Below are 27,745 nucleotides of genomic sequence, written 5' to 3' on the forward strand. Positions count from 1 at the left end.
AATCGCTTGAGCCCAGGAGGCAGAGGTTGCAATGAGCCAAGATCAGGCCACGGTACTCCAGCCTGGGCGACAGAGAGATACTCTATCTCGCAAAGAAAAAAGAGAAATACATGGGGAGGTAATTTCCTTCTGTGCGATCTCCACGGAGGGACTCGCTGACCTAGATGGTGTACGGCCTACCATGCACCTAAGCCTGGTGGAGCCTCACGGTCCTGGGCTGCAAGCCCGCCCAGCAGGCTGCTGTCCTGCACACTGAGCAGCTGTAACAGAGAGGTATCTGTGTATCCAACATGGAAAAAGTGCAGGGGCAGACCTAGCGGCTCACACCTGCAGTCCTAGCTCTTTGGAAGGTTGAGGCAGGAGGGCCACTTGAGCCCAGGAGTTTGCGACCTAGGATCGCGCCACTGCACTCCAGCCTGGGTGACAGAGCGAGAACGCTAAAGCCTCTGTCCGCCACCACCGGGCCCATCCTCTGCAGCGGATCTGAAGCGTGCCCTGCTCCCCGCGCTTTGTCGACCCCCGTTTTGATCCGGTAACTCTTTAGTCTGCCGTCTGCCTCTCCCGCTAGGCTGTCGCGCTCTCCTCCGATGCCTTCACCCACACCCTGAGCACAGGTCCGGTGTTTCACGGGAGCTGCAGGGACTGGAGAGGTCGACGGGACCCCGGCAAGCCAGGAAAGGGCCTTTGAACTAAGGTAACGGGAGGTCGCCCAAGAGCTTTGAGTTGCAAACGGTCACAATACAACCGGAGCCGCTGGGGCTCCCGTTCGCGACTGGTTTAGAGGAAACAAGATCCAGGGGCTACGCGGTCCGACAGGCGGGAGCCGGGGCGAGGTGGACGGGACAGGGCGTGCGACCCTGCTTCTAGGGCCGGGAGGGGACACCAGGGACGACCCGGAGGCCGCTCCGTCCCGCCCCAGCTCAGGGTCGGGCCGCGGGGCAAGGCGCTGACCCGGCCGGCACAGGCCCGAGGGGCTTTGGCCAAGAGCCCGGGGGCCGCCGCGCGGCCAGAGGAACGCGTGGGAAGAGCCGCCTCCCGCCAGTCCCGTCGCCCCGAGGCCGCCCGAGCCCGAGAGACCCCCAGTACCCCCCCGCCCGCCGCGCCAGGGCCCGGCCGGGACTCACCGCAGCCCGGGAGCCGCAGAGCCCGCGCAGCCCCCGACGGCGGCGGAAGTGCGCGAGACGTCACGTCCGGCCCGGCTCGCGGACGGTGGCCGACTGGCTCCGCGGGCCCGCGCCCAGAGAGATGCAGCTGCCCCCGACGCTACGCGCCCGCCTCGCCGCGGGGCCCGGGACGGCCGAGCCACTGCCTGTAGCGCGGGATCCCGCCGCCGAGGCCGCGCCTTTTCGCTTCGCTGCGCGCCCGGTGCGCTTCCCGCGGGAACACGAGTTCTTCGAGGTGATTGAGGGAAAGAGGAGCAGGGCAGTTGTAGGATCCAGCGGGTCCTACGGCTGCGGGGCGGGGCCGGAGCCTAGAGTGGGCGGGACCTGAGGCCGCGGGGCGGGACCGGAGTCCAGGGCAGGCGGGGTCTGCGGCTTTGGGGCGGGACCTGAGGCCGTGGGGCGGGGCCGGAGTCCGGGGCAGGCGGGGCCTGGGGCTTTGGGCGGGGCCTGAGGCCGAGGGGTGGGAGCGGAGCCTGAAGTAGGCGGGGCCTACAACTGCGGGACGGTACCGGAGCTTGGGGCAGGTGGGACCTGAAGCTGCAGGGTGGGGCTAGATCTTCGAGTGGGCGGGGCCTACGGTCGCGGGGCGGGGCTGGAGCCTGGAGTGGGCAGGGCCGGGGCCTGAGGCTTCGAGGCAGGGGCGGAACCTGGGTCAGGCGGGACTTGTGGCTGGAGGACGGAGCCTCAGCCTGGGGCAGGCCGGGTCTATGGCCGCGGGGTGGGGCCTATGGCTGTGGGGCGGGACCGCAGCCCGGGATGGGTGGGGCCACCGGTGTGGGTGGGGCCTAACGCAAGACCCTGTCGTGAGGCTCCCGGCCACACCCACGACGCACGTTTCCTGCAGGATGGGGACGTGCAGCGCCACCTTTACCTCCAGGACGTGCTCTTGCAGGTGGCCGATGTGCCTGAGAAGCCCAGGTGAGCGTGCCACTCCTGTGCCTCCCTGCCCCGTGCCTTGTCCCTGGGGCAGGGCTGCCGGCGCCTCCACGTGCGGCCGCCCCACCGAGGCACTGTGCCTGTCCAGCTTTGGCGTGCCCAGCTTCTCCACCACCCAGCCTGTTTGTGAAATTTTATTCACAAAAAGAGGCCTTGGAATTACAGAAGATGCATGGGGGCTTTATGGGACGTCTCAAAGGGAAACTGGGCAGAAAGCCCAGCTTGGTTCCTCGCACCGGCAGAGGGTCCCCTGAGCAGGTCTCCTTGGCAGGGTGCCCGCGTTCACCTGCCAGGTGGCCGGCTGCTGCCAAGTGTTCGATGCCCTGGACGACTACGAGCACCACTACCACACGCTGCACGGAAACGTTTGCTCTTTTTGCAAACGGGCCTTCCCTTCTGGACACCTGCTGGATGCCCACATCCTGGAGTGGCACGATTCGCTCTTCCAGATCCTGTCCGAGAGGCAGGACATGGTGGGTGACGTCTGCACAGCCGCCAAGGCTTCCCCCAGTGCGATAGGCTCGGAGCACTGCCCCCAGCTCTTGGGTGCACAGGCAAGGCCAGGGACACCTTCCGGCCCTTGGCAGCCCAGCTGTGGGGGCGTGGCAGTGGGGGAGGGCCAGGGGTCAGAGGGAGGTGATGCTGTCTCCATTTCAGTACCAGTGCCTGGTAGAAGGCTGCACAGAGAAGTTCAAGACCAGCAGAGACCGGAAGGATCACATGGTGAGGATGCACCTGTACCCCGTGGACTTCCGTTTTGATAAGCCAAAGAAAAGCAGAAGGTAGGGAGCCGCCAGGCTCAGCACTGCCTGCCTTTGATTTTAGGGAAAGGCTTCCAACCAGCCAGATGCACAGATTGTCAGACTTAGACGCCACGGTTAAGCACCTGTGTGTCCCTCAGGGGTGTTCACCTGCAGGTACCTGAAACCTTGGGAGTACACAGGCCGCCCTGCCGAAGGGAGGCTGGAGAGGAGCCTCGGCTGCACGGCTTGGTGCCCGAGGAGGCAGGAGGGGGGGTGTGGGAATGACCGGGCACAGCGCCTCCACACTCACACCCCCAGGGCTGTGCCTGTACCTCCTGCAGCCCACATCACTCAGCCTGGGCTTTTTCTTTGTCCTCGGTGTGCCCATGTGAGCTTGACAGCAAAGCCATTTACTAACACGTTACCACAGAGGCAGCGCACTCTCGGGAAATAACCTCCAGGAACAATCCTGTTTCTGAGACAGGGTCTCGCTCTGACACCCAGGCTGGAGTGCAGTGTTGTGATCTAGGTGCAACTTCCATCTCCCAGGCTCAAGCGATTCTCCCACTCTAGCCTCCTAAAGGGCTAGGACTAGCAATACGCATCACCACACTCAGGAAATTTTTCTGTTTCCTAGAGACAGCGTCTTGCTGTGTTGCCCAATCTGGTCTTGAGTTCCTGGGCTCAAGCAATCCACCTGCCTCAGCTGCCCAAAGTGCTGGGATTACTGTGTCCAGACAGAACAATTCTTAAGTTGTGTTATATTTTTTCCTTTTTTAACTGATTATTTTAGATGAAGCTTTCAGACATTTTCTCAAGGAGTACTTGCTGTTTAAAATAAAACAATTGGGAGAAGCCACTGCAACATGGGAGGTTTTACAAAGACTTTGTAGAAAGTAATTGTCTCCTTTCTGAGGGATCATTTAAGGAGAAAAACTCTACAGTGGTGGATTGAGATACCTGTATTGCAAAAATGACTATAATCTCTGGTTAACTTTAGCAAATTTCTCACACTCATAAAGAGACCTGTGGCACCATTGACACCAGAAAAATACTATTTTCAAAAAAAGTATGATTGTTACAGTTAAGTTGATAAAATGCAGGCTTTATTATATAAACAATGACCTTGGCTTAATCATTCTCCTTTTCCCGTAGCTCGAAAACCACCGTATAAAATTAGACTACGCCAAAATAGTAAGGAAATATGCTATTTACAAGGAAAAGCATAGTTTCTTTCTTGCAAGTTCATTTCTGGAGAGCGCTGGGCTGTAGGAGCCACGCAGGGCTGCCGCTCACTGCTGTGTGTGTCCCCGCAGCCCAGCCTCGCCAGGGGCCGGCACCCAAGCCTCAGCGGAAGTCCAGGGGAACAGCGGAGAGCGGTCAGAAGGGGATGCCATGGAAATCTGCACTGAGCCTGCGGTGGCCTCCCCTGCACCGGCAGGTGAGAGGCGGACCTACAGTCATAGGTCAGTGCCGGGCCTCTTTCTGAAACACGTTCTGAATGCGTGCCAGTGCTGAGCACTCTGGGTTGCATCCTGGGCTGCTGTTTTTCTCATACTGAATTCAGAAAGGTAGCGCTGGGTAAGAAAATCTGCTTCTGCCAGAGGTGAAGGTCCCGACATTTCTGTTCCAGTGGATAACTTTGTTTCTCTTGCATCCTGTTTCTGAACCACTGAGGCGCAGAAGTGCCAGGCCCCACTCTCTTTTCCTCTTCGTCTGGGTGGGATGGCAAGATTTCACCTGCAGTTGCTCGTTACAACCCAGCATCTGTCTTTCTAGCATTAACTGTACTTTTATTGGGTTAAAGTTGATTGCAAATTAATTCGGGGAAAATGTTGAACAATGGAGAAAAAGTCACCAAACAGATGGAAGAAACAGATGGAAGATGAAGCTGGTGTTCCCTGCACCCTCGGACTTTGGCCTCTGAATGAGCCGGGGGCTGGGGCTGCGGGGGTTTTCATCGGGCCGTCGGGTAGCGGGACTGCTCAGCCCCAAGGGCCTGGCAGGAGCCACCGTAATCATTCTCGAAAACCACACTATGAAAGTTTGGAGTCCTTCCCGGCCGGTGGGCACAGGTGGCCGGCAGGATCTCCCACAGGAAGTAGGTCTGGGAGCAGCTGTGGAAAGGGAGCTGCCCCGGGACCCAGGAGGGCCGGCTGGCCGTGCATCCTGCCTGTTCCTAGAGCGACAGAGAATAAGAAGTGCAGGGTCCAGCCCCGCAGGGTCTAGTGGGCGGAGACGATAGATCCCAGGAAAGAAAGTCACAAGACACAGAGATGAGAAGAATTCATCTGGGTCCAGGGAACCACGACTACTGAGGTGCGGAGTGACCCGTAGTGACCCCAAATGCCTGTGCGTGCTGATATTTATTGTTTACAAGGCGGGGAGCAGGGTCAGGAGAGTGACCCATCTGACGCGATGGATAGGGTGAAGCAGATCACGAGCTGACAGTACAGGGGCCCTTCCCTTTCAGGTAGCCGCTGCAAGGGAGAGAGGCACATCTTTACACACTCATCAGAAAGATCAAAGGCTTCCCCTACTCTTACTTCTCACAACTTCTAAGAACCTAAAAGGAGAGCCAGGTGGGAAAGTGGAACCTGAGAGTGGACGAGGATGGTGACCGTCGGAGCACAGCACTGCAGACAGGCGTTTAAGCCCCTGGATGTCTGCGGGCCGGCCTGGCTGGTGTCGGGCCTTCCTCAAGAGCCAGGCAGAGCCGTGTTCTCTCAACTCCCCCAGTGAAAGGAAACTCCCCTTCACGGGCTGCTGAGTAGCGGGCACCTCCCCAGGCGCTGGCGTGACCGAAAGGCTCTCACTCTCGCCTCCTGGTCACTTCTCACAGTGTCCCTTCAGTTCCTAATCGCATTTCACCTGGTTGTTTCTATTCTGTAAGACTAAAATGTTTTTATGCTATAATACTAAAGCAAAGATTAATAGTGAAGAATAATGATTCGATAAGATTGATTATATAATTGACCTTTTCTAAATATATTTGGTATCATTGCTAAAACTAATCATTTATTATTCTGGGACAGATTGTGCCTTCAGGCTCTTGCCTTGGCACCTGGGCAACTTTCTTCTCAGAGAGAAGGAGACTCACAGCTGCTGTTATGAGCTGGGTTGTTTGTTGGCAAAGAAAATACAGCGTCTAATACGGAACTTTCTTCCATCCCAGAATACCCTCTACCATCTGCTTTGGTCAGGGTGCCGCTCGAGGATTTAAAAGCAGCAAGAAGAAAACCAAGCAGTGCTGATGGACTCAGACAGTAAAGGAGCGGTGGGCAGTGCCACTGGAGGGACACCGGCCTGGGCCTTTCTCGGACCTGGTGTGGCCACCCCGGGCCCAGGCCCTCGCCATCCTGCCTGTCTCTGTCCCTCAGCAAATGGCATCAGCAGCTGTCATCAGAAGCCGTGGGGCACCCAGCACGCTGTCGGGAATGAGATGTGGACGTCCTGCCGCCCCTGCAGGCCCACCCTGAGAACCGATGTTTAAACACGTGAAGTAGTATTTTTCACTGATGGCCTCGAGTCTTCACTTCTGTGCTGAGCTCGGTGGGGGTGGTTACCGTTACCCATGGGTATTCTGCTCTCCACCCTCCGTTTTCAGGAAGGTTTATAAAGTCCTGGCGCCCCTCCGAGCTGGGTAGCGGATAGGATTCACGGCATCCCTGACCTCCTGGCTTTGGGAACCACTCCCACTTGTCCTTACAACACCACTCTGCCAGCAGACCTGGCGGTGTAGGTGGTGATGCCCACAGGGAGGGGCACAGGTGGCTCTGAGGGTGCAGGGTGCTGGGGGGGCATGGGGTGCTCGGGGGCACAGGGTGCTGGGGGTGTGGGGTATTGGGTTGAGGGTTAGTGGGGGGCTTGGGATGTGGGGGGCATGGGGTGCTGGGGGCACAGGGTGCTTGGGTGGTGTGGGTGCTGGGGACCATGAGGTGCTGCCCCAGAGGGTGCAGGACCCATCACAAGTACCGTCGGGGAGCACAGAGCCTGTAGCAGGAATCGCAGCCGGAAGTCGGGGCCGGCATTGGAGTGCAGAGATAAGCTGAGGCAGTGTGTCCTGGAGAAAGGGCTCTGTTTTGATAAAATTAGGGCTCTCAGGGCTGGCACCGTGGGGACCCCCGACCATGTCTCCCTTCAGAGGCCCTGTTCCCACAGCATGTGGCAGGTGCCTCTGGGCCCTCGCCCTGGCATCGCCTCATGGCCCATTCCTTACTGCCCCGACCTCCCCCGGGAGACCTCGCCCCGCCTGCCCCGACCTCCCCCGGGAGACCTCGCCCCGACTGCCCCGCCTGCCCCGGGAGACCTCCCCGCCCGTCCAGTCCTTCCCTGGCTGCTGCATGGGCTCCCTGCACGAGCGAGGAGATTCTGCTGGAACTCTTGTTCACAGCAGGGCTGAGTGTCAGGCTTTGGGCACGCTGGTCCTGGGTTCCAGTCCGAGCTTCGTCTCTGCCTGGAAGCTGTTTATTCAGCCTCAGTGTTTCTTCTGACAAGTGGAGAGTGTAGAACCTCGGTATGAGAATGTTACTGATTTTTTTTAAAAGCCGGCATCATAATTAATTGTACGTGGGCTGCATCCATTTTTTTTTTCCTGAGACGGAGCCTCCCCAGTCGCTGGAACTACAGGCGTGCGCCGTCACACCCAGCTAATTTTTGTGTGTTTTAGTAGAGACGTGTTTCACCGTGTGGACCAGGCCACTCGCACCCACGCAAGCGGAGGCTCCAGCAGCCCAGGACGACAAGAACGTGAAGTGAGGCCTGTAGCACTGTGTTTAGTTTACAGGCAACCCGAGCAGTTGCCTCAACAAGGACAGAATGCAATTCCCTCCTCCTGCAGGGTCCAGGGCCCGCGTCGGGGTACACAGGAGCCAACGTCTCAGGCTCTGGATCAGCCTCCACTGTCGTGAAAATGGGGGCTGAATGGGGGGAGATTTGAGTCCACGGTTCTTCATGCTGAGCAATTTCCAAAGTTACAACCTGGAAAAAATCACACCCCTTGAATGTTTCTAGGAATCATGTAGCTGTTTGGTGTGGGTTTTAAAACACAGGCTTCATAAACGCTAACACATTTCCTTTCTTCATTTCACTGTCTTGGAAATTTAGCCTCTTACCATCACAGGCCATGTCCGCCTAATTTGCTACATGCTTTTTCTCTCAGTGGTCCAATCGAAGACATAATATATAATCAACATGGATTATCAGAAATAGCAACACTTTAGCTAACAAGACACTTCTTTTAATTGCATTTTCAGTGTTGGGGTACATGCAAAGAACATGCAGGATTGTCGCACAGGGACACACGTGGCGCTGTGATGGGCTGCCTTCCTCCCCTCCACCTCTATCTGGCATTTCTCCCCGTCCTATCTCTCCCCAACTCCCCACCCCCACTGTCCCTCCCCAGTTCCCCCCGACAGACCCCAGTGTGTGATGCTCCCCTCCCTGTGTCCATGTGTTCTCATTGTTCAGCACCCGCCTATGGGTGAGAACATGCGGTGTTTGATTTTCTGCTCTTATGTCGGTTTGCTGAGAATGAGGGTTTCCAGGTTCATCCATGTCCCTACAAAGGACAAGAACTCATCGTTTTTTATGGCTGCATAATATTCCATGGTGTGTATGTGCCACGTTTTCCCTATCCAGTCTATCATTGATGGACATTTGGGTTGGTTCCAGGCAACACTTTTTTTTTTTTTTTTTTGAGACGGAGTTTCGCTCTTGTTACCCAGGCTGGAGTGCAATGGCGCGATCTCAGCTCACCGCAACCTCCGCCTCCTGGGTTCAGGCAATTCTCCTGCCTCAGCCTCCTGAGTAGCTGGGATTACAGGCACGCGCCACCATGCCCAGCTAAGTTTTTGTATTTTTAGTAGAGATGGGGTTTCACTGTTGACCAGATGGTCTCGATCTTTTGACCTCATGATCCACCCGCCTCGGCCTCCCAAAGTGCTGGGATTACAGGCTTCAGCCACCGCGCCGGGCCAATTTTTTTTTTTTTTTAAGTATAAATGAAAGTACCAGGACTTTAGGCCATCTGGGTGGCAGTATTTATATCACACCAGGAAACAGTGCAGGCCATTCAGAAACACTTCCTGAAGGCACCGGAATGGGGAGGAACCAGGGCCACAAATAAGAACCTTCACTGGCTCGTGCTAGTCAGCAGACGCATGTGACGATCCCACTTCTTTTTTTTGACAGGATCTGGCTCTGTCCCCTGGGCTGGAGTGCGGTGACATGATCATGGCTCACTGCAACCTTTGCCTCCTGGGCTCAAGCCATCCGCCCACTTCAGCCTCCCGAGTAGCTGGGACTACAGGCATGCGCCACCACACCTGGCTAATTTTTATATTTTATATTTTTTGTAGAGACGGGTTTGCCGTGTTTCCCAGGCTGGTCTCAAACTCCTGGACTCCAGCAGTCCTCGCCACTCAACCTTCTAAAGTGCTGGGATTACAGGTGTGAGTCACCAGGCCCATAGGGTCCAGCCCTCTAGGGTTCTGTGAGCCCTTCCCTGCTGGTGCAGAGATGAGAAACTGTGGAAATAAAAGACACAGACACAGAGATGGAGAAGAGAGTTTGGGCTCGGGGTCCACTGCCAATCAAAGCGCGGAGACCTGAAGTGGCCCGAGAGCCTGGACGCTCTGACTTTTACCGAGTACAGAGCAGGGGGCAGGGAAGGCAGGGTGAGGTCACGGTGGTCGGTGACAGGGTCAGGTAATCACGTGCCTTGGAGACGGCGGGGCGGGGGGCGGGCAGGACTTTCACGTAGCCGAGGCGAGGAGAAAAGCGAATGTGAGAGCGCTTTCCGCGTATTTGTCAGAAATGTCAAGGACACTAAGATTATGTTACTATTATTAATTCTTATCTTCTGAGAAAGAGAAACCAGGTGCAGAAGCGGAGCGTGAGAGTGGACATGGAACGTGACCGCTGAAACACAGCCTCACATAGAGACAGTTATGCCCCCGGGTGCCTGTGGGTGTCCCTGACAGCCATCAGGCCTAACCACAAGAGCTTGGAGAAGTGGCATTTTCTCCAAACTTCCCCAGGAAGGGGACGTCTCGGTCATCTTGGACGTCTCCTCCCCTAGCTGGCTAAACAGCGGGGCTTTCCCAGCGCGGGCACTGCGCACAGCCGAGGCGCCCTCCAGCAGCCCTTATGCGGGTGGGACAGAGGGCTTAGAGCATCGTGCCTTAGGGTCACTTTGTTCCAATGTCACCTCAGTTTCATGCTTTATAGCCCGAGAGTCATTAGTAAAATTAAAGGTTATATTGAGCATATCTTTCTGATGCTAAGTATAAGAGTCTGTGATTATATAAAGGAATGACTTTATGATTTTAAGTGACTATAAGATTCTATGTGATTATATGAAGGAATAACTATGTGCGTACATTTCTCATTCTTTTCTAGATCAATATTTACATGGAAACAGGCTGAGGCTTCAGACCCTTGTCATGGCACTTGTGGGGTTCTCCCCATACAGGCCCAGCCAGTATTATTATTATTATTATTATTTTTTTTTTTGAGACGGAGTTTCGCTCTTGTTGCCCAGGCTGGAGTGCAATGGCGCGATCTCGGCTCACCGCAACCTCCGCCTCCTGGGTTCAGGCAATTCTCCTGCCTCAGCCTCCTGAGTAGCTGGGATTACAGGCACGTGCCACCATGCCCAGCTAATTTTTTTGTATTTTTTTTTTTAGTAGAGACAGGGTTTCACCATGTTGACCAGGATGGTCTCGATCTCTTGACATCGTGATCCACCTGCCTCGGCCTCCCAAAGTGCTGGGATTACAGGCGTGAGCCACCGCGCCCGGCCAGTATTATTCTTTAAATGCTAATTATTTTACCTATATAGTTTATTGTGATCCAGTACCGTCCAAACAGTGGGATTTTTGGGGGGGCTATGAAATATGCCACCCCTACCAAAGCATCTATAAAACTGCATGTTCTGGCCTAGGACAGTAACCTCCTCAGTCTCCTAACCCAGTTTAAGGGGCATGACAATGTCACCTATTCAGAAACCCCCATGGGAGACCTTGAACCTCCAGACAACTGTGCCTGCTGATCATTCAAGATGTGCTGGGCTGGCTGGGGGTGGTGGCTCATATCCGCAATCCTAGCACTTTGGGAGGCTGAGGCTTGAGCCCAGGAGTTTGGGAACCAGCCTGGGCGACATGGTGAAAACCCACCTCTATTAGTTCATATTACACAGCTATATACCAGAGACTGGGTAATTTATTAAGGGAAGAAGTTCAGTTGACTCACAGTTTCACATGGCTTGGGGGGCCTCAGGAAACACAATCATGGCAGAAGGGGAAGCAGGCACCTTCTTCACAAGGTGGCAGGAGAGTGTGTGTAGAGGAACTGTCAAACATATAAAACCGTTAGATCTCATGAGAACTCACTGTCATGAGAACAGCACGGGGAAAACCACACCCCCATGATGCCCTCACCACCCACCAGGCACCTCCCTCAGCACACGGGGACTGTAAGCATTAAAGTTTGAAATGAGATTTGGGTGGGGACACAGAGCCAAATCCTATTCTGCCACTGGGCCCCCCCAAATCTCACATCCCTTTTACATTTCAAAACCGGTCACGGCTCCCCAACAGTCCACCAAAGTCTTGACTCATTCCAGCATTAACTCAAAAGTCCAAAGTCTCATCTGAGATGAGGAAAATCCTTTCTGCCTATGAACCTGTAAAATCAAAAGCAAGTTAGTTACTTCCAAGATACAATGGGGGTGCAGGAACTGGGTAAATGTTCCTGTTTCAAAAGGGGGAAACTGGCCACAACAAAGAGGCCATGGGTCCCGTGCAAATCCGAAACCCAGTGGGGCAGTCATCAAATCTTAAAGCTCTGAAATGATCTCCTTTGACTCCATGACCCACATCCAGGGCACCCTGGGTTCCCATGGCCTTGGGCAGCTCCTCCACAGGCTGGCATTGAGTGTCTGTGGCTTCTCTGGGCGCACAGTGCAAGCTGTCAGTGGATCTACCATCCTGGGGTCTGGAGGATGGTGGCCCTCTTCTCACAGCTCCGCTAGGCCGTGCCCCAGCAGGGGCTCTGTGTGGGGCTCCAGCCCCGCGTTTCCCTTCTGCGCTGACCGAGCAGAGGTTCTCCATGAGGGCCCTGCCTGGACATCCAGGTGTTTCCATACACCCTCTGAAAACTAGAAGGAGCTTCCCAAACCTCAGCTCTTGACTTCTCTGCAACCTCAGGCCCAACACCATGGAAGACATCAAGGCTTGGGGCTCCCAGCCTCTGAAGCAATGGCCCGAGCTGGGCCTTCACCTCTTTAGCCACAACTGGAGCTGAAGCAGCTGGGATGAGGGCGTCATGTCCCAAGGCTGCACAGGGCAGAAGGGCCCTGAGGCCATGAAACCATTTTTTCCTCCTAGACCTCCCAGCCTGTGATGGGCGGGGCTGCTATAAAGGTCTCTGACATGCCCTGGAGACATTTTTCTCATTGTCTTGGCTACTAACATTTCGTTCCTCATTATTTCTGCAAATTTTTGCAGCCAGCTTGAATTTATCCCCAGAAAACAGGTTTTTCTTTTCTGCCACATAGGATGCAAATTTTCCAAACTCGTATGCTCAACTTCCTTTTTAAACACAAGGTCCTCATTTCTATCTGAGACCACCCCAGCCTGGACTTCATATCACTCTCAGCATTTTGGTCAAAACTATTCAACAAATGTCTACAAAGTTCCAAACTTTCCCACATCTTCCTCTCTTCTTCTGAGAAGTTCCAACCTGTTCCCACTACCCAGTTCCAAAGTTGTTTCCACATTTTCAGGTTATCTTTATGTGAGTGTCCCATTCCTGATACCAATTTACTGTACTGGTTCATTTTCACACTGCTATAAAGAAATACCCAAGACTGAGTAATTTATAGAGAGGCTTAACTGACTCATAGTTCCACATGGCTGGAGAGTTCTCAGGAAACTTACAATCATGGCAGAAGGGGAAGCAGGCAGCTTCTTCACAAGGCAGCAGGAGAGATAGTGTGTGTGTAGGAGGAACTGTCAAACACTTATAAAACCATCAGATCTGTGAGCACTCACTCACTGTCATGAGAACAGCATGGGGCAATCTGCCCCCATGACCCCATCACCTCACACCACTCCCTCCCTTGACACTTGGGGATTATGGAGACTATAATTAGAGGTGAGCTTTGGGTGGGGACACAGAGCCAAACCATATCACCGTCTCTACAAAAAATACAAAAATCAGCTGGATGTGGTGGCACATGCCTGTGGTCCCAGCTACTTGGGGGCCTGAGGTGGGTAGATGGCTTATGCCCAAGAGGTGGAAGCTGCAGTGAGCTGTGATGGCACCACTGTGTTCCAGCCTAGGCACTATGTCTGAAAAACATAAAAATATAAAAAAGATCTACCAGGGTCCCTTTCCCTGAAATACTGCAAGCAAGACTGACCCAGCCCCACCCTCTCAGTGGTTGAGAGACACAGTACCTGAGGTGGGGCCGAGAGCACAGCCCCCACACAACGAGGCATCGGCAGGACTGGCACAGGTGGCTGGTTAGGCTCTGAGAGCTGACCCTGTACCCGCATGGGGCCCAGACAATCCAGCACATCCACACCTGGGCACCAGTGGGTCCCAGGATGTGACCTTGATGTTAGGAGCCTGAGGCAGGGTTAGGGCCCGTGTGCTTTCTAGTCACCCAGACCCAGGGGCCCAACATGGCTCTCTTTGGCTGAGACAGGTGAGGTGCTGAGCTTAGCCATGGGCCACTGTCTGGGGTTCTTCACCATCTGGCTCTCTCCATGTTGGCCCAATCAGAGGTTACCATGGTCGTCACCATTCCATAACGTGGTCCACCTTTCATCCCTGGACCAAGTGGCCCTACGCCCTCAAAGAGTCAGGCAGTCTTCCTGCCAGATCACAGCTCCGGAGGGCCAGGTGGTGTCTCTGGATGTCCAGGGCCCGAGGCGGCTGAAGGAAAAGATTGGGTGCCAGGACCATATAGTGAGGCCCCCGGCTTCCCGAGGGTCGTGATGGGATCCATCCATGCTGGCTGCAGCCCTCACCGGTCTCTGACTTGGAGAAACCCTGGCTGAAGGTGGCACCCACTGCCCGGGGGCTTCAGTGACCCCAGTCCTGTAAGAGGGTCTCCTCGGGCAATAGTCCTCACTCGGCTCTGACAGAGAACAGCAGGAAAGTCTCCATCTCGACAAGTTCACTTCGGCCTGGCGCACGAGCAAACACTATTCGCTCAGCAGCAAGGGCACCCGCTGGCGAAACAGGTGCACCCCTCGCAGGGGTGGGCGGGGCGGAAGAGGCCGAGGGAAGCCGGGCTGGCTCCGCACGGGGAGCCGCTGCGGGACCCGCACTACGAGGACGCGCGTGGGCTGTGTCTTTGCACCGGGCTGGCCGCGTTCGTGGCTGGTTGGTGACTCCCTGAGTCCCAAGCGACGGCGCCCTCTGGCCCTGTCCTCCGAGCCAGGCCCGCGCTCCTTCTCCAGCGGCCTCTGGACGCCGCGGACCCAGCCCCGGGGGTTCCTGCCCAGCGAGGCCGCGGCCAGGCGCGCGTCGGACTGGGCCCGGCTTGGCGCGAGCTGCCACCCGCTCCGCGGCGCCCGGCCCTGGGGGCCCAGAAAAAGGGGCATCGCTGTCCAATCGCCGCGGCCGCTGACGCCCGGCGCCCGTGGGTTTCCCTGGCCGCGCGCGTCCCGCCCCGCGTCCGCCGCCCCGGTGGTGCCCGGACCTGGCCCCGACCTCCCGCCCCAGGAGCCTGGTGGGCCGCGGTCCGGGCGTTCGTCCTGGCCCCGTCGGCGCCTCTGCCTCCGCCGCCCCTGGGTGACTTCTCGGGCCCCCGCATCTGCGGAGTCCTCCCGGGCAGGGGCTGCGCCTCACGGGACGCGTCGCGGGTCTGGGCAGGGGGCACGCGGCAAATCTGGGGACACAGACGCGGCCTCCGACTGCTCCTGTGCTGGGGTTCGGTTCCGTGTCAGCCTCTCCCGTTGGACCCTCGACTCGGGAGAGGCCTGAGGGGCGGGGCCTGTGACGCTCCCGGAGGACGGGACTGGGTGCCCCCCAAGGCTCCGAGGAGGAGCAGCCAGGCCCTACAGAGACTGGCCCTTAAAAGGATTCTTGTTCCAAAATTGGACGGATCTTTTGGTTTAAAAACGTTCTCTAGTACTCGCCCTTCTCTCCCCTAGCTCGGTTTTGGAATAAATCATGACACTGGTTTGCAGTAATGACTTTATGCCTATTAATATCCTAGAAAACAGGCAGATACACTGAACATTTATTATTTATCACTACTTTGAGACAGGGTGTCACTCTGTCCCAGAGGGCAGTGGTGCCATCTCTGCTCCCTGCAAGGTCGAACTCCCAGGCTCAAGTGATCCTCCCACCTCAGCATCCCAAGTAGCTGGGAGCACAGGTGCCTTCATCACCACACAGGGCTAGTTTTTTGTTTTGTGTGTTTTGTTTTGTAGAGACGGGCTTCTCTATGCTGCCCACGCTGGTCTAGAGCTCTGGGGCTCAAGTGATTCCCCCCCACCCCACACTCCTTGGCTGCCCAAAGTGCTGGGATTACAGACATAAGCCACCATGCCCAGCCTGTATATTTATTATTTATTCTTGAAAACCAAAGGTGCTCTGATAAAATCCAGCTTTGGCTGATTAATCGCCCAGCTCAGCCAGAGAAATGTGATTAGAACGTTTTCCTCCATGCAAATTTAGAAGCCCACACTGCAAGGGGCCCTGGTGCCGGCGGTGTGATCAGTTCTTTCTACTGAGACTGGTGGCCCCTCTGTGATGTAATAAGGGTGTTCTGAGTTGATTGAAGGAATTGCATCATGAAAGCACATCCTCGTTTACCTCTACAGGCCACTCACTGGAGTTGTCCAAGGAAGAATTTAGTAAGGATGAGACAGCTGGCCTGGACCTGCCTGGTGTCCACCCGGAAAGCCCCAAAGTGGCCTCGGGGTAGATAAAGCAGGAGCCTGCACTGTGGCCTGGCCTGTGTGGCTGCCTGGGGGAAGCACAGGGACATGGAGCCCAGAGCAGGTCAGCCATGGCAGAGTCTTTCCCTGCTCACTGGGGGATGGCACTTCCCTGGGTCCTCAGTGTCTCCTACTTCCTAGTAGGCATCCACATTGACATCCCTGCTGGTGGGGCAAGATGGGGCCAGTTCATAGCCAGGGTCCTGTCCTGTGCACGAGCTGCCACTGCCTGGCTCCAGCTTTAGCCAAGAGGTAGAAGAGGGAGGGGGTACTGGGGAAGGGGCAAGGTCCCAGAGTAGGACTGAAAACCTGGACCCCAGCACTCAGCACACCCAGGTTTCCTGCACAGCATTCTCTCCAGCCCTGGGACCTGACAGCAGAGTCCTGAATGGGGGACAGAGGTGATGGGGGTGAAAAGGGACCCTTTCGGAAACCTGTGTCCCACTTGCAAATGGAGCCTGGACACTGTTTCTGGCACTGGCTCGCGGCCTCTCCCCTGGTGCTGCAAAGACCTTCCTGGACTGCCCTCCAAGTCACTGGGCTCCATGATGGGATCAGGGTGGGCTTCCCAAGGGGATCCCACCTGTGTGTGAGGCCCCCATCCTCCACCACACGGTGCAGGAACTGCTGGCCCCTCCTGCCTGAAGCTGCTTCCTGTGGCCCCGTGAGCCACTTAGGCTCTGCTGCTGCCCCTGACCCCAAGCCCTTTGTCCCAAGGCCCCAACTCCCGGAAAGGGATGGAGGACAGGTACACGTGTGGGCGGGGCTGCAGACCTGCAGCTGGCTGCTGGTGCAGGTGGTGGGTGAGATCGACCTGGAAATCCATTCCCTGCAGTGCTCAGTGCCCGGAGGGGCTGGGGCTGGGCTGGGGCTGGGGCGGGCCTGGGGCGGGGGTGACTCATGGTAGCTCCAGACTCCCCTGGCCTTTCAACCTCATCAGCTTTCATCCCTCTCCGGGGACACGGGTGACCCCAGCCCGCAGGAGCCCGGCACACCCCTCCTTAGGCCCCACTCCCCACTCAGACTCCCGCATTCACCCTTTTCTTTCTTCACTGAATCATTTATGCCTGTGGGCCACACATACAGGGGCCAGGAGCTGCTCATGGGTGCCCAGAACCAGGGGTCAGCCAGGAACCAGGAACTCATGTCAGGGAGGACACCCCGGGCCCAGGCCCAGGCCCAGAACCAGGTAGATGGGGCGGGAACCGGCAGGACAGGGCCTGGGCAGCGGGTAGGGATGGGCCCCAGACTCCCCTGGGGGGAGCCGCGCCATTAAAGCAGATCCGGGTGGGGCTCAGACAAGGCCTGGACCACCCATCGCGAGAACGCGCGCTCCGCCTGTGTGCGCCTCGTTCCGGGGGGCACGGAGTCTCTTCGGGGGTCCCCGGGGGAGCACAGTGCTGGCCTCACTCACGGCTGGCCTGGTGGGGGCGGGAGAAAGGCCAGCCGGGCAGGGGACGCGCAGGAGAGACAGAAGACACCGGCGGACGACGCGAAATCTTTACTTAGAGAAAACGACAGAGTCAGAGACCCAGCGGGCGGGGCTGCAGCGAGGGCGCCTGGGGCGAGACACGAACACGGAGAGCGGGGGCGGCGCGCTGGTCACAGGAGCTGCCGGGGGGCGCTGCGGAGACAGGGCGCGAGGGTTGAGAGCCCCGGCGGACCCCGCGCCCGTTCACCCGCCCCGCGGCCCTCGCAGGCTCGGACTCGCACCCCCACCCAGAGGAGCCCGCGGGCCGGGTCGGCGGCCCCCGGGAGGGAGCAGGGGGAAGGGGTGGCGGGGTCCCGGGCTCGGAAGCGGTGGCGGGAGGCCTGGAAGGGCCCCGGGCCCAGCCGCTCGGAGCCCCGCGGGGCGCACCTACCCCGGGCCGGGCTGCGGGCGGGGGACCGTCACTGCGCGGGCGGGGGCGCTGCGCTCCCCGCCGCCTCCTTCTCCGCCTCCGCGGACGGCTTCCCGGGGGGTTCGGTGGCCGCCGCCGCCCCAGCCTGGGTGGGCCCCTTGCGCTCCTCCTTGTTGGCGCGGTGGCCGTCCCCCCAGGGCGCCGGCGGCTCGGTGCCGTGCTTGCGGCTGAGCGGGTAGGCCCCGATGGCCGCCAGGACGCTGCGGTGGCGCTCCGGGTCCATCTCGGCGTAGTACATCTCCAGGGTCAGCGGCGCGCACAGCTTGTGCTGCGGGAGGGGCCGGGTCAGGGCCGCGGGGCTCAGCCCTCCTGGACCCGGACCCTCCCGCTTCCGAGGCTGGGGGCACTGCAGACCGTTTCCAATGGGGCCATGGTTTCGGGACACCGAAGGCAGCCACAGGCTCAGCACTCGGGGCCGTGGAGGGCCACGGGGCCGGGGGGTCGCTGTCGGGTTGTAGGGGAGGGGGCCGCCTGGGGAGCCGCGCGCAGGCACCAGCGGACCTGCCCAGCCCAGCGAGGCCTCTGTGGAGCGCGGCAGCGCATAAACCATGGAGTGAAGGAAAAGGGGCAGATTTCACTTCTGTAAAATGCAAGGCTTTCGAGAAACACACTAAAAGCTACAACCATCACTGGCAAAGAGAACAATAGGAAGGAAGAAGATATGTAGGAGCATTAATATGTTACACAAAAATAAAACCTTGCACAAGTCACTCGGGGGACAGATGACGCCCTGGAGAGACGGCTGGAGGGTGACTTTTGCTTTAGTGATGGCTTAGAGAAAGTCGTCATTAAAATATCAAGTTTTCAAAAAACAGGATCTCATGTTCTGGAGAAGTAACAGGAACACGGATTTGGAGACCACGTTCCCCAGCAGCAGGAAGCAGCCCTGCCGTCCCCTGACTGGAAGCCACGGGAGGACGGGCTCCACCACTCCCCACCAGAGACAGGCCCCTTACCCGAGTCAAGAAGCCGTTGGGGCAGCTGAACTGGTCGTACCAGATGGCCTTGTACAGGATCAGCACGCAGCCCATCAGCGCCATGGTGAAGGCGATCATCCGTCCCGTGGGCAGCTGGCAGGAGGACAGGGAGGGGCTCAGCCACGCAGGGTAGGGGCCGGCTTTGTGGGGAGCCCCTCAGGGGCTGGGGCTAGCACAGGACCACCCCCACCCCAGGCAGTTAGTGACTTTGCCACGGGTCAGCGGCACAGTCAAATGTGCAGGTGCCACCCCTGGAGGCCAGGCCTTGCTGGCAGCCCCTCCACCGGGACTCTGGAAACATCTGCCACCATGGAAAGTGATGTGGCCTTTGTCCCAGGTGGGTCTTGCAGGAATTTGCAGCTTCCCTGTGGTGTGGGCTCCACAGGGGATGGGGGCTGTGGCCTCTGGTGAGTTGGAGGCTGAACTCACCAGCCCTGCCAGGGTGCTGCCCATAGTGGGTGCGGCAACATGAGCCGCACTGGAAGGTGAAGCCGGGGTGGGGAGCTCCAGCAGACACAGTGGGGTTAGGGCAGGCCTTACTACTGAGGAATGACAGGCTTTGAAAACAGTCCACTGAACATGACTGAAGCTATCATTACAACGTTGAAAGATTTAAAACAGAGGAAGAGGAAGGTATTTCCCAGATACACGGCAGGAAGAAAGTATGACACAGAAAGCCTGCAAGTCGCTGAAGATGGGCAATGACCACAGGGCGACAGACTAGCCTCGAAGGCAGGCGCTTCCCAGGAAGAGAAACATTTCGGGAGCTCTGCATTCCGTTGGCACCTGCAGCCTCCAGAGGGGGCCTGATGAGTGCAGGGCAGCCGGAGGCCAGCTCTGGGCGGGATGACTCACTGCCACCTTCTCCTCCCTGAGAGCCGGGGCAAGGGGCCCCCAGCCCGGCCTGGCCTGAGCCCAGGCACCCCCAGCCGCCCTCCACCTTCTCCCCCTGCCCCGAGTCACCAGAGTGTGGGGGGTGGGTGTGGTTACCCTGCGCCCTTCCTCTGGGTGGCTGCAGTTCGGCTTCTGGCCCTCCAGGTCAGGGAACTTCTTCGGCTGGTCTGAGGAGGACAGCTGGTATTCTGTCTGCGTCTTGATGACCACCTGTGAAAAGAGATGGCCATGGTCTCGCTGGGCAGCTGGCAGGGACCCAAGAGAGCACTGAACTGAGAGGAGAGGAAGGCAGGGTCAGCTTTGTGGCAGTGGTGTTGACGCTGACCGTCTGCCAGGACTGTCTCAGTGGAAGGCAAGGTTCCAGCAGCCACAGAGTGAGGCCGAGGGAAGGTGGATGCTGAAAGTCTGCTGGAGCCACGGCAGCCCTGGGCCTGGCCCGACCGCTGACAGAGCACATCAGTCTGCTGCTGCCTCCAACTCAGGGTGCTGGAGAACTGCCCTTGGCCACCAGGGGTAGTCCTCCTGCCCCGGGTCCCCAGCATAGATGCTGCCCCCACTACCAGCAGGGACAACTCGGGGTGCCCTTCATGCTGCACGACTCCCTGGTGGTCAGACTGCGCTGGGCTCAAGCTGAGCTCTGCTTCTCCCTTCCCCCACTGGTCACTTGCCCAAGGACCCCTGTCTCAGGCTCAACCCAGGACAGAGCCATGCCCCAAGGGGAAGGGTGGGAAGCCTTGTCTGCTCTATGGACAGCAAGTGGGTCGGGTGCTGGCTGGGAGTCACTGCGTGATTTCCCAGTTATGTGTCCGCCAGTTCGCCCCGTTCTGGCACGTGGGAGCTGACCAGGAGGTCACAGAGCACCTGGCCAACTGGGGTTTTGGCCCTCATGGCCCTTCCTCCGCTTGCTCTACCGCACCTGGGAAGAGGCCACATCTAGACAAACTTCACCCCACACCCGTTTGTTTCCAGGGGAGCCTGAGAAGGGCCCTCATGCCGCCCAGGACCTCACCTGCTCAGGGAGTGGCGGCTGGAGCTGGCTGACGTCCAAGGGACTGATCAGAGGTACACTGTCCATGGTGACCGCATCCTGGTCCCCAGGGTCTTTACCTGGCTTCCCAGAGAAGCTGCAGCCCAGCTTCACCATGGTAGACAGCGGCCCTTATCCTGTCCAGACACAGACAGGGTCACTGTCTACAGGCTGTCCACTGGACACCCACGCCACCTGGCTCTGAAGCCAGAGGGCCCTGAGCTGGTTCTGATGCTCCTTACACCAGAGCCGGGGACAGGCTGTAAGGGGTCAGGCCAGCCTCTGGGCAAACCCAGCAAGTCCAGCCAGATGCTTCCTGTCCCTTCTTGACCCCCACAGCCCCTCTGGACCCCACAGCATTGCAGGGGAGAGAGCCCCAGCCAGGACTGTCCATGAAGCCGAGGGAGTCTTCCACCGGCGGCTGCTCTAGACAACCTCCTCCTCCTTTTCCTTCTTCTTCTTCTGAGTGCAATGGTGCCACCTTGGCTCACTGCAGTCTCTGTCTCCTGGGCTTAAGCAATCCTACCGTCTCAGCCTTCCTAGTACCTGGAACCACAGGCGTGCTCCACCACACCTGTCATTCTACATGGGGGCAGAGGGGCAGGAACGCGCAAAGCATCTTGGAAAAGAACGTGGAGGAGTGTCACCTGCCGGGGGCTGGCTTCCTGCACATCGTTAGAGATTGACTGGGATGGGGCTGCTGCACGCTGGGAGAAGTCCCACTTGACACACTGCACACACGCACGCGGATCTGCAGCGTGGCTCCCTCTCAATAAACCGCTGTCCACATCAAAGACAGCGAGCCTGATCCCTGCCTCACATTACACAGAGAAGTCTACACCGGCCGAATAAACCTAAACTGGACAAGCAGAACAATAAAGCATCTCAGAGATAGTAAAGTAGATTATTCTGGTCTCAGGGAGGGAAAAATTTTTTCATTAGGACAATAGGCACTAACCATAAAAGGAAATATTGATAAAATGACTTCACTAAAACTATGAACTTCTGCTTAAAAAAATGGATGCAGAAAAAAATTTAATTTAATTTAAAAATAGAAGCAGAACCCAAGACTAGAAGAAGACAGTTGCAACCCACAAATGATGGGCACGTTGTGAGTTGTGATGTTTCCTCAAAAATACGCCCAGGTCTTAGGATCTGGGAGTGCCTGTGAATGGGATCATACTTGGAAATAGGTTCTTTGCAGATGGAATTGCGCTAAAACAAACTTGTCCCAAACCAGGCCGGGCCCTGATCCAAAACTGGTATCCTTAATAAAACAGGGAAATTAGGTCGTTTGAGGTAGCTCACGCCTGTAACCCCAGTACTTTGGAAGGTGGAGGTGGGCGGATCATGAGGTCAGGAGTTCAAGACCAGCCTGGCCAAGATGGTGAAACCCCATCTCTACTTAACATACAAAAATTAGCCAGGTGTAGGGACAGGCACCAGTAATCCCAGCTGTTTGGGAGGCTGAGGCAGAGAATAGCTTGAACCTGGGAGGTGGAGGTTGCAGTGAGTCAAAATCATGCCACTGCACTCCAGCCCGGGCGACAGAGCAAGACTACGCCTCAGACAGACAAACAGACAGACCAGGGAAATTAGACATCGGAGGGTGCCATGTGTACATGGAGCAGAGGCTGGAACGCTGCAGCTGAAACCCAAGGAACGCCTGGCCACCAGAAGCCGGGGGAAGCGAGGAAGGAGCTCCCCTCGAGGCTCTGGAGGGAGCATGGCCCTGCAAACACCTTCGTTTTGGACTTCTCGCCTCCAGAACTGTGAATGACTTTGTCATTCTAAGCCACCTGCTTGTAATTTGTGACAGCAGCACTAGGATGTCCAGGTAACTGCCAGAGCCAGCAGTGACCACTCTTCCTGCCCTGCAGAGGCCGGCCTTCTGTGGGTTCCAGGTGTGGGTAGGCACCACGGGAACAGGAGCAGGGGACCCACAGTCACAGAGCGTCTGCCCAGCTGCTGCCACTCAGGTACAGAGAACGTGTGGAGGCATCTCGTGGAGGTGAGGGTGGAAGGAACCGAGGGTGGAATGATTTGAAGGTGGAAGATTCCGAGGGGGGACTGCGGAGGGCGAGGGGTGGGGAGGATCTGAGGGGCGAGGGGTCGGAAGGATTGTGGAGGGGCGAGGAAAGGATCCCAGGGGTGAGGGTCTGAGGGCAGAGGAATCCCACGGGGAAGGATTGCAGGGGTGGGGGTGGAGGGGAGGAAGGACATGAGGGCAGAGGGGTCCAAGGTGGGAAGGCTCCGAGAACAGAGGTATCTGAGGGAGAAGGACCTGAGGGGGAAGGACCTGAGGGGGGAAGGACCTGAGGGGGGGAAGGACCTGAGGGGGGAAGGACCTGAGGGGGGGGAAGGATCTGAGGAGGGGAAGGATCTGAGGGGGGGAAGGACCTGAGGGGGGAAGGACCTGAGGGGGGGAAGGATCTGAGGGGGGAAGGACCTGAGGCGGGGAAGGACCTGAGGGGGGAAGGACCTGAGGGGGGGAAGGATCTGAGGGGGGAAGGACCTGAGGGGGGGAAGGACCTGAGGGGGGAAGGACCTGAGGGGGGGAAGGACCTGAGGGGGGGAAGGACCTGAGGGGGGGAAGGATCTGAGGTGGGGGAAGGATCTGAGGGGGGAAGGATCTGACGGGGGAAGGACCTGAGGGGGGAAGGACCTGAGGGGGGAAGGATCTGAGGGGGGAAGGACCTGAGGAGGGGAAGGATCTGAGCGGGGGAAGGATCTGAGGGGGGAAGGATCTGAGGGGGGGAAGGATCTGAGGGGGGGAAGGATCTGAGGGGGGGAAGGATCTGATGGGGAGAAGGATCTGAGGGGGGGAAGGATCTGAGGGGGGAAGGATCTGAAGGGGGGAAGGATCTGAGGGGGGAAGGATCTGAGGGGGGAAGGATCTGAAGGGGGGAAGGATCTGAGGGGGGGAAGGATCTGAGGGGGGGAAGGATCTGAGGGGGGGAAGGATCTGAGGGGGGAAGGATCTGAAGGGGGGAAGGATCTGAGGGGGGGAAGGATCTGAGGGGGGGAAGGATCTGACGGGGAGAAGGATCTGAGGGGGGAAGGATCTGAAGGGGGAAGGATCTGAGGGGGGGAAGGATCTGAGGGGGGAAGGATCTGAGGAGGGGGAAGGATCTGAGGGGGGGAAGGATCTGAGGGGGGGAAGGACCTGAGGGAGGGAAGGACCTGAGGGGGGGAGGACCTGATGGGGAGAAGGATCTGAGGGGGAAGGACCTGAGGGGGAAGGACCTGAGGGGGGAAGGACCTGAGGGGGAAGGACCTGAGGGGTGAAGGACCTGAGGGGGGAAGGACCTGATGGGGAGAAGGATCTGAGGGGGAAGGACCTGAGGGGGGAAGGACCTGAGGGGGGGGAAGGACCTGAGGGGGGGAAGGACCTGAGGGGGGAAGGACCTGAGGGGGGGAAGGACCTGAGGAGGGGAAGGATCTGAGGGGGGAAGGACCTGAGGGGGGAAGGACCTGAGGGGGGGAAGGACCTGAGGTGGGGGAAGGACCTGAGGAGGGGAAGGACCTGAGGGGGGAAGGACCTGAGGGGGGGAAGGACCTGAGGGGGGGGAAGGACCTGAGGGGGGGAAGGACCTGAGGGGGGAAGGACCTGAGGGGGGGAAGGACCTGAGGAGGGGAAGGATCTGAGGGGGGAAGGACCTGAGGGGGGAAGGACCTGAGGGGGGGAAGGACCTGAGGGGGGGGAAGGACCTGAGGAGGGGAAGGACCTGAGGGGGGAAGGACCTGAGGGGGGAAGGACCTGAGGGGGGGAAGGACCTGAGGAGGGGAAGGATCTGAGGGGGGAAGGACCTGAGGAGGGGAAGGATCTGAGGGGGGAAGGATCTGAGGGGGGGAAGGACCTGAGGGGGGAAGGACCTGAGGGGGGAAGGACCTGAGGGGGGGGAAGGACCTGAGGAGGGGAAGGATCTGAGGGGGGAAGGACCTGAGGAGGGGAAGGATCTGAGGGGGGAAGGATCTGAGGGGGGGAAGGATCTGAGGGGGGGAAGGACCTGAGGGGGGGAAGGATCTGAGGGGGGGAAGGATCTGAGGGGGGGAAGGACCTGAGGGGGGGAAGGATCTGAGGGGGGGAAGGATCTGAGGGGGAAGGACCTGAGGAGGGGAAGGACCTGAGGGGGGAAGGATCTGAGGGGGGAAGGATCTGAGGGGGGGAAGGACCTGAGGGGGAAGGACCTGAGGGGGGAAGGACCTGAGGGGGGAAGGATCTGAGGGGGGAAGGACCTGAGGGGGGGAAGGACCTGAGGAGGGGAAGGATCTGAGGGGGGGAAGGATCTGAGGGGGGAAGGACCTGAGGGGGAAGGACCTGAGGGGGAAGGACCTGAGGGGGGAAGGACCTGAGGGGGGAAGGACCTGAGGGGGAAGGACCTGAGGGGGGAAGACCTGAGGGGGGAAGGACCTGAGGGGAGGGACCTGCGTGGTGGGAGTGAGACTGGACAGCCGCGTCTGGGTAGGGGATGGGGAGGCCGCTCTGAGCGGGAAGGAGCTGGGCTAGGGGTGACAGGGCTCCCAGACCAGGACTTGGCCAAGCCCTCTGGAGCCCTAACCCATGCCCCTCTTTGTCATGTGCTTATCGCAGGCGACCCTATGCCCGGCCCAGCCTTTCCAGAAGAAGCCACACCGTGGCGCCCAGCCTCCCACCCCGGGCTGGAGGCTCTTCCTGAGGTGGGTCCCCACGTGGCCGGGGCAGAGGGGACGGCCACTCCGCTGGGGAGGTGTCCGCGTGCACCTGCGGTGCAGAAGCGCCCTGTGTGTGCAGGGACTGACGAGGCGCTACCGAGCTTGAGTACAAACAGCCGCGATCCAGGGAAGCAGAGCCCGAGAGGCGGGGAAGGACGTGGCTGTGGGGCGCGGGCAGCAGTGCCAGGGCTTGACGGGGAGCTTGGCCCGCGGGGGTGGGAGCGCCACCGAGCAGGAGGGGTCGCGGGTCTTCCCGGAGCGGACGCCCAGAGCAAGCCCAGCCTCTGCACAGACGGGAGACGGGGAGGCGGAGGAGGCGGCGCAGTCCCGCCCCAGACCCCGCAGCGCCCGCCATAGGGTGCGCAGGACCCCGCCAGGAGGAGCTGCGCTTCCGACTCTGACGTTCCCTTCCAGCCAAACTTCAACTGCAACTCCTCTGACGGCCAGTTGACGCCATCGCGGGTTTCCTTGGCAACGGAGACAGGCCCAAGACGCGTCTTCAGGAAGAAAAGGCCATTGGGGGCCCGCTGGAGCCTCGCTCTGGTTCCAGGCCCAGCGCCCCGGGCGGAATGTGGGGGAGTGCTGGCCTGCGCGTGGGGTCCACCGGTCCCTTTGCCCTGCTGCGTCATGAGGGCCTCTCCCCACGGCAGACACGCGTCTCGTGGACCTGGGGGCCCCTCTGCTCCTCCCCCGACCCCTCCCTGCATCTGCGCTGTCGCCGCGTTTTCTGCGGGTCCCCTGCGCCCCACCCGTCGCGCTCTGGCGGGGAGGCAGCGCCGGGCTCCTGTCTGGGTGGGGGGGCGGGGTGCTGATGGCAGACGGGTGGGGGCGCGGGTGAGCGAGGCCGTGCGGATGCAGGATGGATGGCGGGGCCGGGGGTGCAGGCTCTCAGTCGAAAGTCCACAGAAGCTCGGCTGGAGGTCACGTCACCGACTCGCTTTCGCACACGCCCTCCAACCCTGGAATGCTGCGTCACGCGGGCGGTGCGCGCAGGTGCGCGGGCGCGGGCTGGTGCGGGCCGGGCACGAGCGCGTGTGACTGCGGATCCCCGAGGGTCCCGCCCCGCCCCCGCGGGCCCCCCCGCGGCCTCCCGCCCCTGGCGCTGCAGACGGCCGTGGCCGCCCGGCTGATTCCAAGGCAGCTGCAGTGCGGAGCCAGCGCGCCGTGCGCAGAGGAGTGAGCGCGCAGCTGCTCCCGCTTCCCACAGCCGCCACCTGTGGCCCCGCGCTCGAGCCTGCCGCAGCCGCAGGTGGTTCGGCAGCCGCGCCCTCCCGGCCTCCAGGCCGGCTCCTGCCTGTCGCCCAGACGCCCCCATCGAGACCACCCCCCGCCCCCCGACCCCGCGCGGGCAGCGGCTCCTCGGTGCTCTGGTCCGACGCCCCTTCTGCCGCCCGCCCCACCGCGCCCCCGCAGACAGAGCTGCACAAGAGCTGGGACTGGCACCCCCTGCCCACCTCGGGGACACCCCGAACTGCAGGCTGCGACCCTCGTGCGGGGCCGGGCCGTCCCAGGAAGCCTGGAGACCACCGCCCTCGGGCCAGCGGGGCCGGCCTGGGGCAGGAGGAGGGGGCCTAGGGAGGAGGCCGGCCGGGCGGAGGGACCCGCGGGTCAGCCGCAGCGCGCCCTGCACACTCGCACCCCGCATGCGCGCCTGGCACACACACCCTCCAGACACGCACTCGACACGCACACCCCCCGCGCACACACACACACTCCAGACACGCACATCCCCCGCACACAGACTCCAGACACGCACATCCCCCGCACACAGACTCCAGACACGCACATCCCCCGCACACAGACTCCAGACACGCACACACACACCCCGCACAAACACGCACTCCAGACGCGCACACCCCCCGCGCACACACACTCCAGACACGCACACACACACCCCCGCGCACACACACTCCAGACACGCACACACACACCCGCGCACACACACTCCGGACACGCACACACACTCCAGACACGCACTCCGCACACACACCCGGCACACGCACACTCGCACCCCGCACACGCGCCTGGCACACACCCCAGACGCACACTCACACCTTCATCCGCACATGCGCCACGCACAAGCGCACTGAAACCTCCGCCCACACCGGAGCCACGAGAACTCACGCGCCTCGCACCGCGCACCCCCGGGCCCCCGCCCCGCTCGCGGGGAGAAACGTGCAAACGGCTCACGGGCGGCTCCGCCGGCGGCTGCCGCAGGACGGGTCCGGGAGGAGACGCTGCGGATGTGGATGCGGAGGACGCGCTTCCAGACTCTTCGCAGCCGGGCGGGGCAGGGGCTGCCGGCGAGACCGAGGCTGCGGTCGCCATGGAAACGCGCTGGAGGCGGCGCCTGGGCTCGCGCCCCGCACCGGGCACCCCCACCGCTCCTGCTGGGAGCCGCGCCTGCGCGCCTCCGACCCTGCCCGGGCCCACCACACGCGCACCTG

General features: G+C 59.6%; 3 protein-coding genes across 7 annotated transcripts in view; 1 reads left to right on the forward strand and 2 right to left on the reverse strand.

The window, feature by feature from the left end:
• TUBGCP2 (tubulin gamma complex component 2) overlaps window positions 1–1,263 on the reverse strand; it is a 28,707-nt gene extending 27,444 nt beyond the window's left edge. For both annotated transcript variants that reach the window (XM_039464978.2, XM_039464979.2), the window contains exon 1: window positions 1,125–1,263. The gene's annotated coding sequence lies outside the window, so the exon portion shown is untranslated. The remainder of the gene's footprint in view (window positions 1–1,124) is intronic.
• Window positions 1,195–6,357, forward strand: ZNF511 (zinc finger protein 511). Its single transcript, XM_039464985.1, has 6 exons — window positions 1,195–1,398; window positions 2,008–2,081; window positions 2,371–2,572; window positions 2,757–2,881; window positions 4,159–4,308; window positions 6,018–6,357. Exons 1-6 carry the CDS (start codon window positions 1,246–1,248, stop codon window positions 6,094–6,096), a joined length of 783 nt encoding a protein of 260 aa, XP_039320919.1. The 5' UTR covers window positions 1,195–1,245; the 3' UTR covers window positions 6,097–6,357.
• A 10,933-nt stretch (window positions 6,358–17,290) lies between these two features.
• On the reverse strand, window positions 17,291–27,644 carry CALY (calcyon neuron specific vesicular protein). Of its 4 annotated transcripts, none has more exons than XM_074383148.1 (6): window positions 27,427–27,644; window positions 20,586–20,740; window positions 19,673–19,786; window positions 18,662–18,775; window positions 17,667–17,973; window positions 17,291–17,428 (listed from the first exon to the last, which is right to left on the reverse strand). In XM_074383148.1, the coding sequence occupies exons 2-5, from the start codon at window positions 20,718–20,720 to the stop codon at window positions 17,695–17,697; spliced, it is 642 nt and encodes a 213-aa protein (XP_074239249.1). In that variant the 5' UTR covers window positions 20,721–20,740; window positions 27,427–27,644; the 3' UTR covers window positions 17,291–17,428; window positions 17,667–17,694. The 4 variants fall into 4 exon arrangements, with proteins under 4 accessions (XP_074239249.1, XP_039321318.1, XP_039321317.1 ...); XM_039465384.2 differs by having other exon boundaries at window positions 27,423–27,643; XM_039465383.2 differs by having other exon boundaries at window positions 27,489–27,642.
• Between the last annotated feature and the right edge of the window lie 101 nt (window positions 27,645–27,745).

Source organism: Saimiri boliviensis, chromosome 12 (assembly GCF_048565385.1).
Source record: "Saimiri boliviensis isolate mSaiBol1 chromosome 12, mSaiBol1.pri, whole genome shotgun sequence".
In the NCBI taxonomy this organism is placed as follows: domain Eukaryota; kingdom Metazoa; phylum Chordata; class Mammalia; order Primates; family Cebidae; genus Saimiri; species Saimiri boliviensis.

Bases quoted from the DNA above. Each gene is read 5' to 3' on its own strand.
- CALY (XM_074383148.1), bottom strand. From the start codon at position 20,720: ATGGTGAAGCTGGGCTGCAGCTTCTCTGGGAAGCCAGGTAAAGACCCT. The intron at 19,787-20,585 runs GTGAGGTCCTGG...CTCTTTTCACAG, and splicing joins AGCCGCCACTCCCTGAGCAG to GTGGTCATCAAGACGCAGAC. The intron at 17,974-18,661 runs GTAAGGGGCCTG...CCCCTCCCGCAG, and splicing joins CCAACGGCTTCTTGACTCGG to CACAAGCTGTGCGCGCCGCT.
- ZNF511 (XM_039464985.1), top strand. From the start codon at position 1,246: ATGCAGCTGCCCCCGACGCTACGCGCCCGCCTCGCCGCGGGGCCCGGG. The intron at 1,399-2,007 runs GTGATTGAGGGA...CGTTTCCTGCAG, and splicing joins GGGAACACGAGTTCTTCGAG to GATGGGGACGTGCAGCGCCA. The intron at 4,309-6,017 runs GTCAGTGCCGGG...CTTCCATCCCAG, and splicing joins AGGCGGACCTACAGTCATAG to AATACCCTCTACCATCTGCT.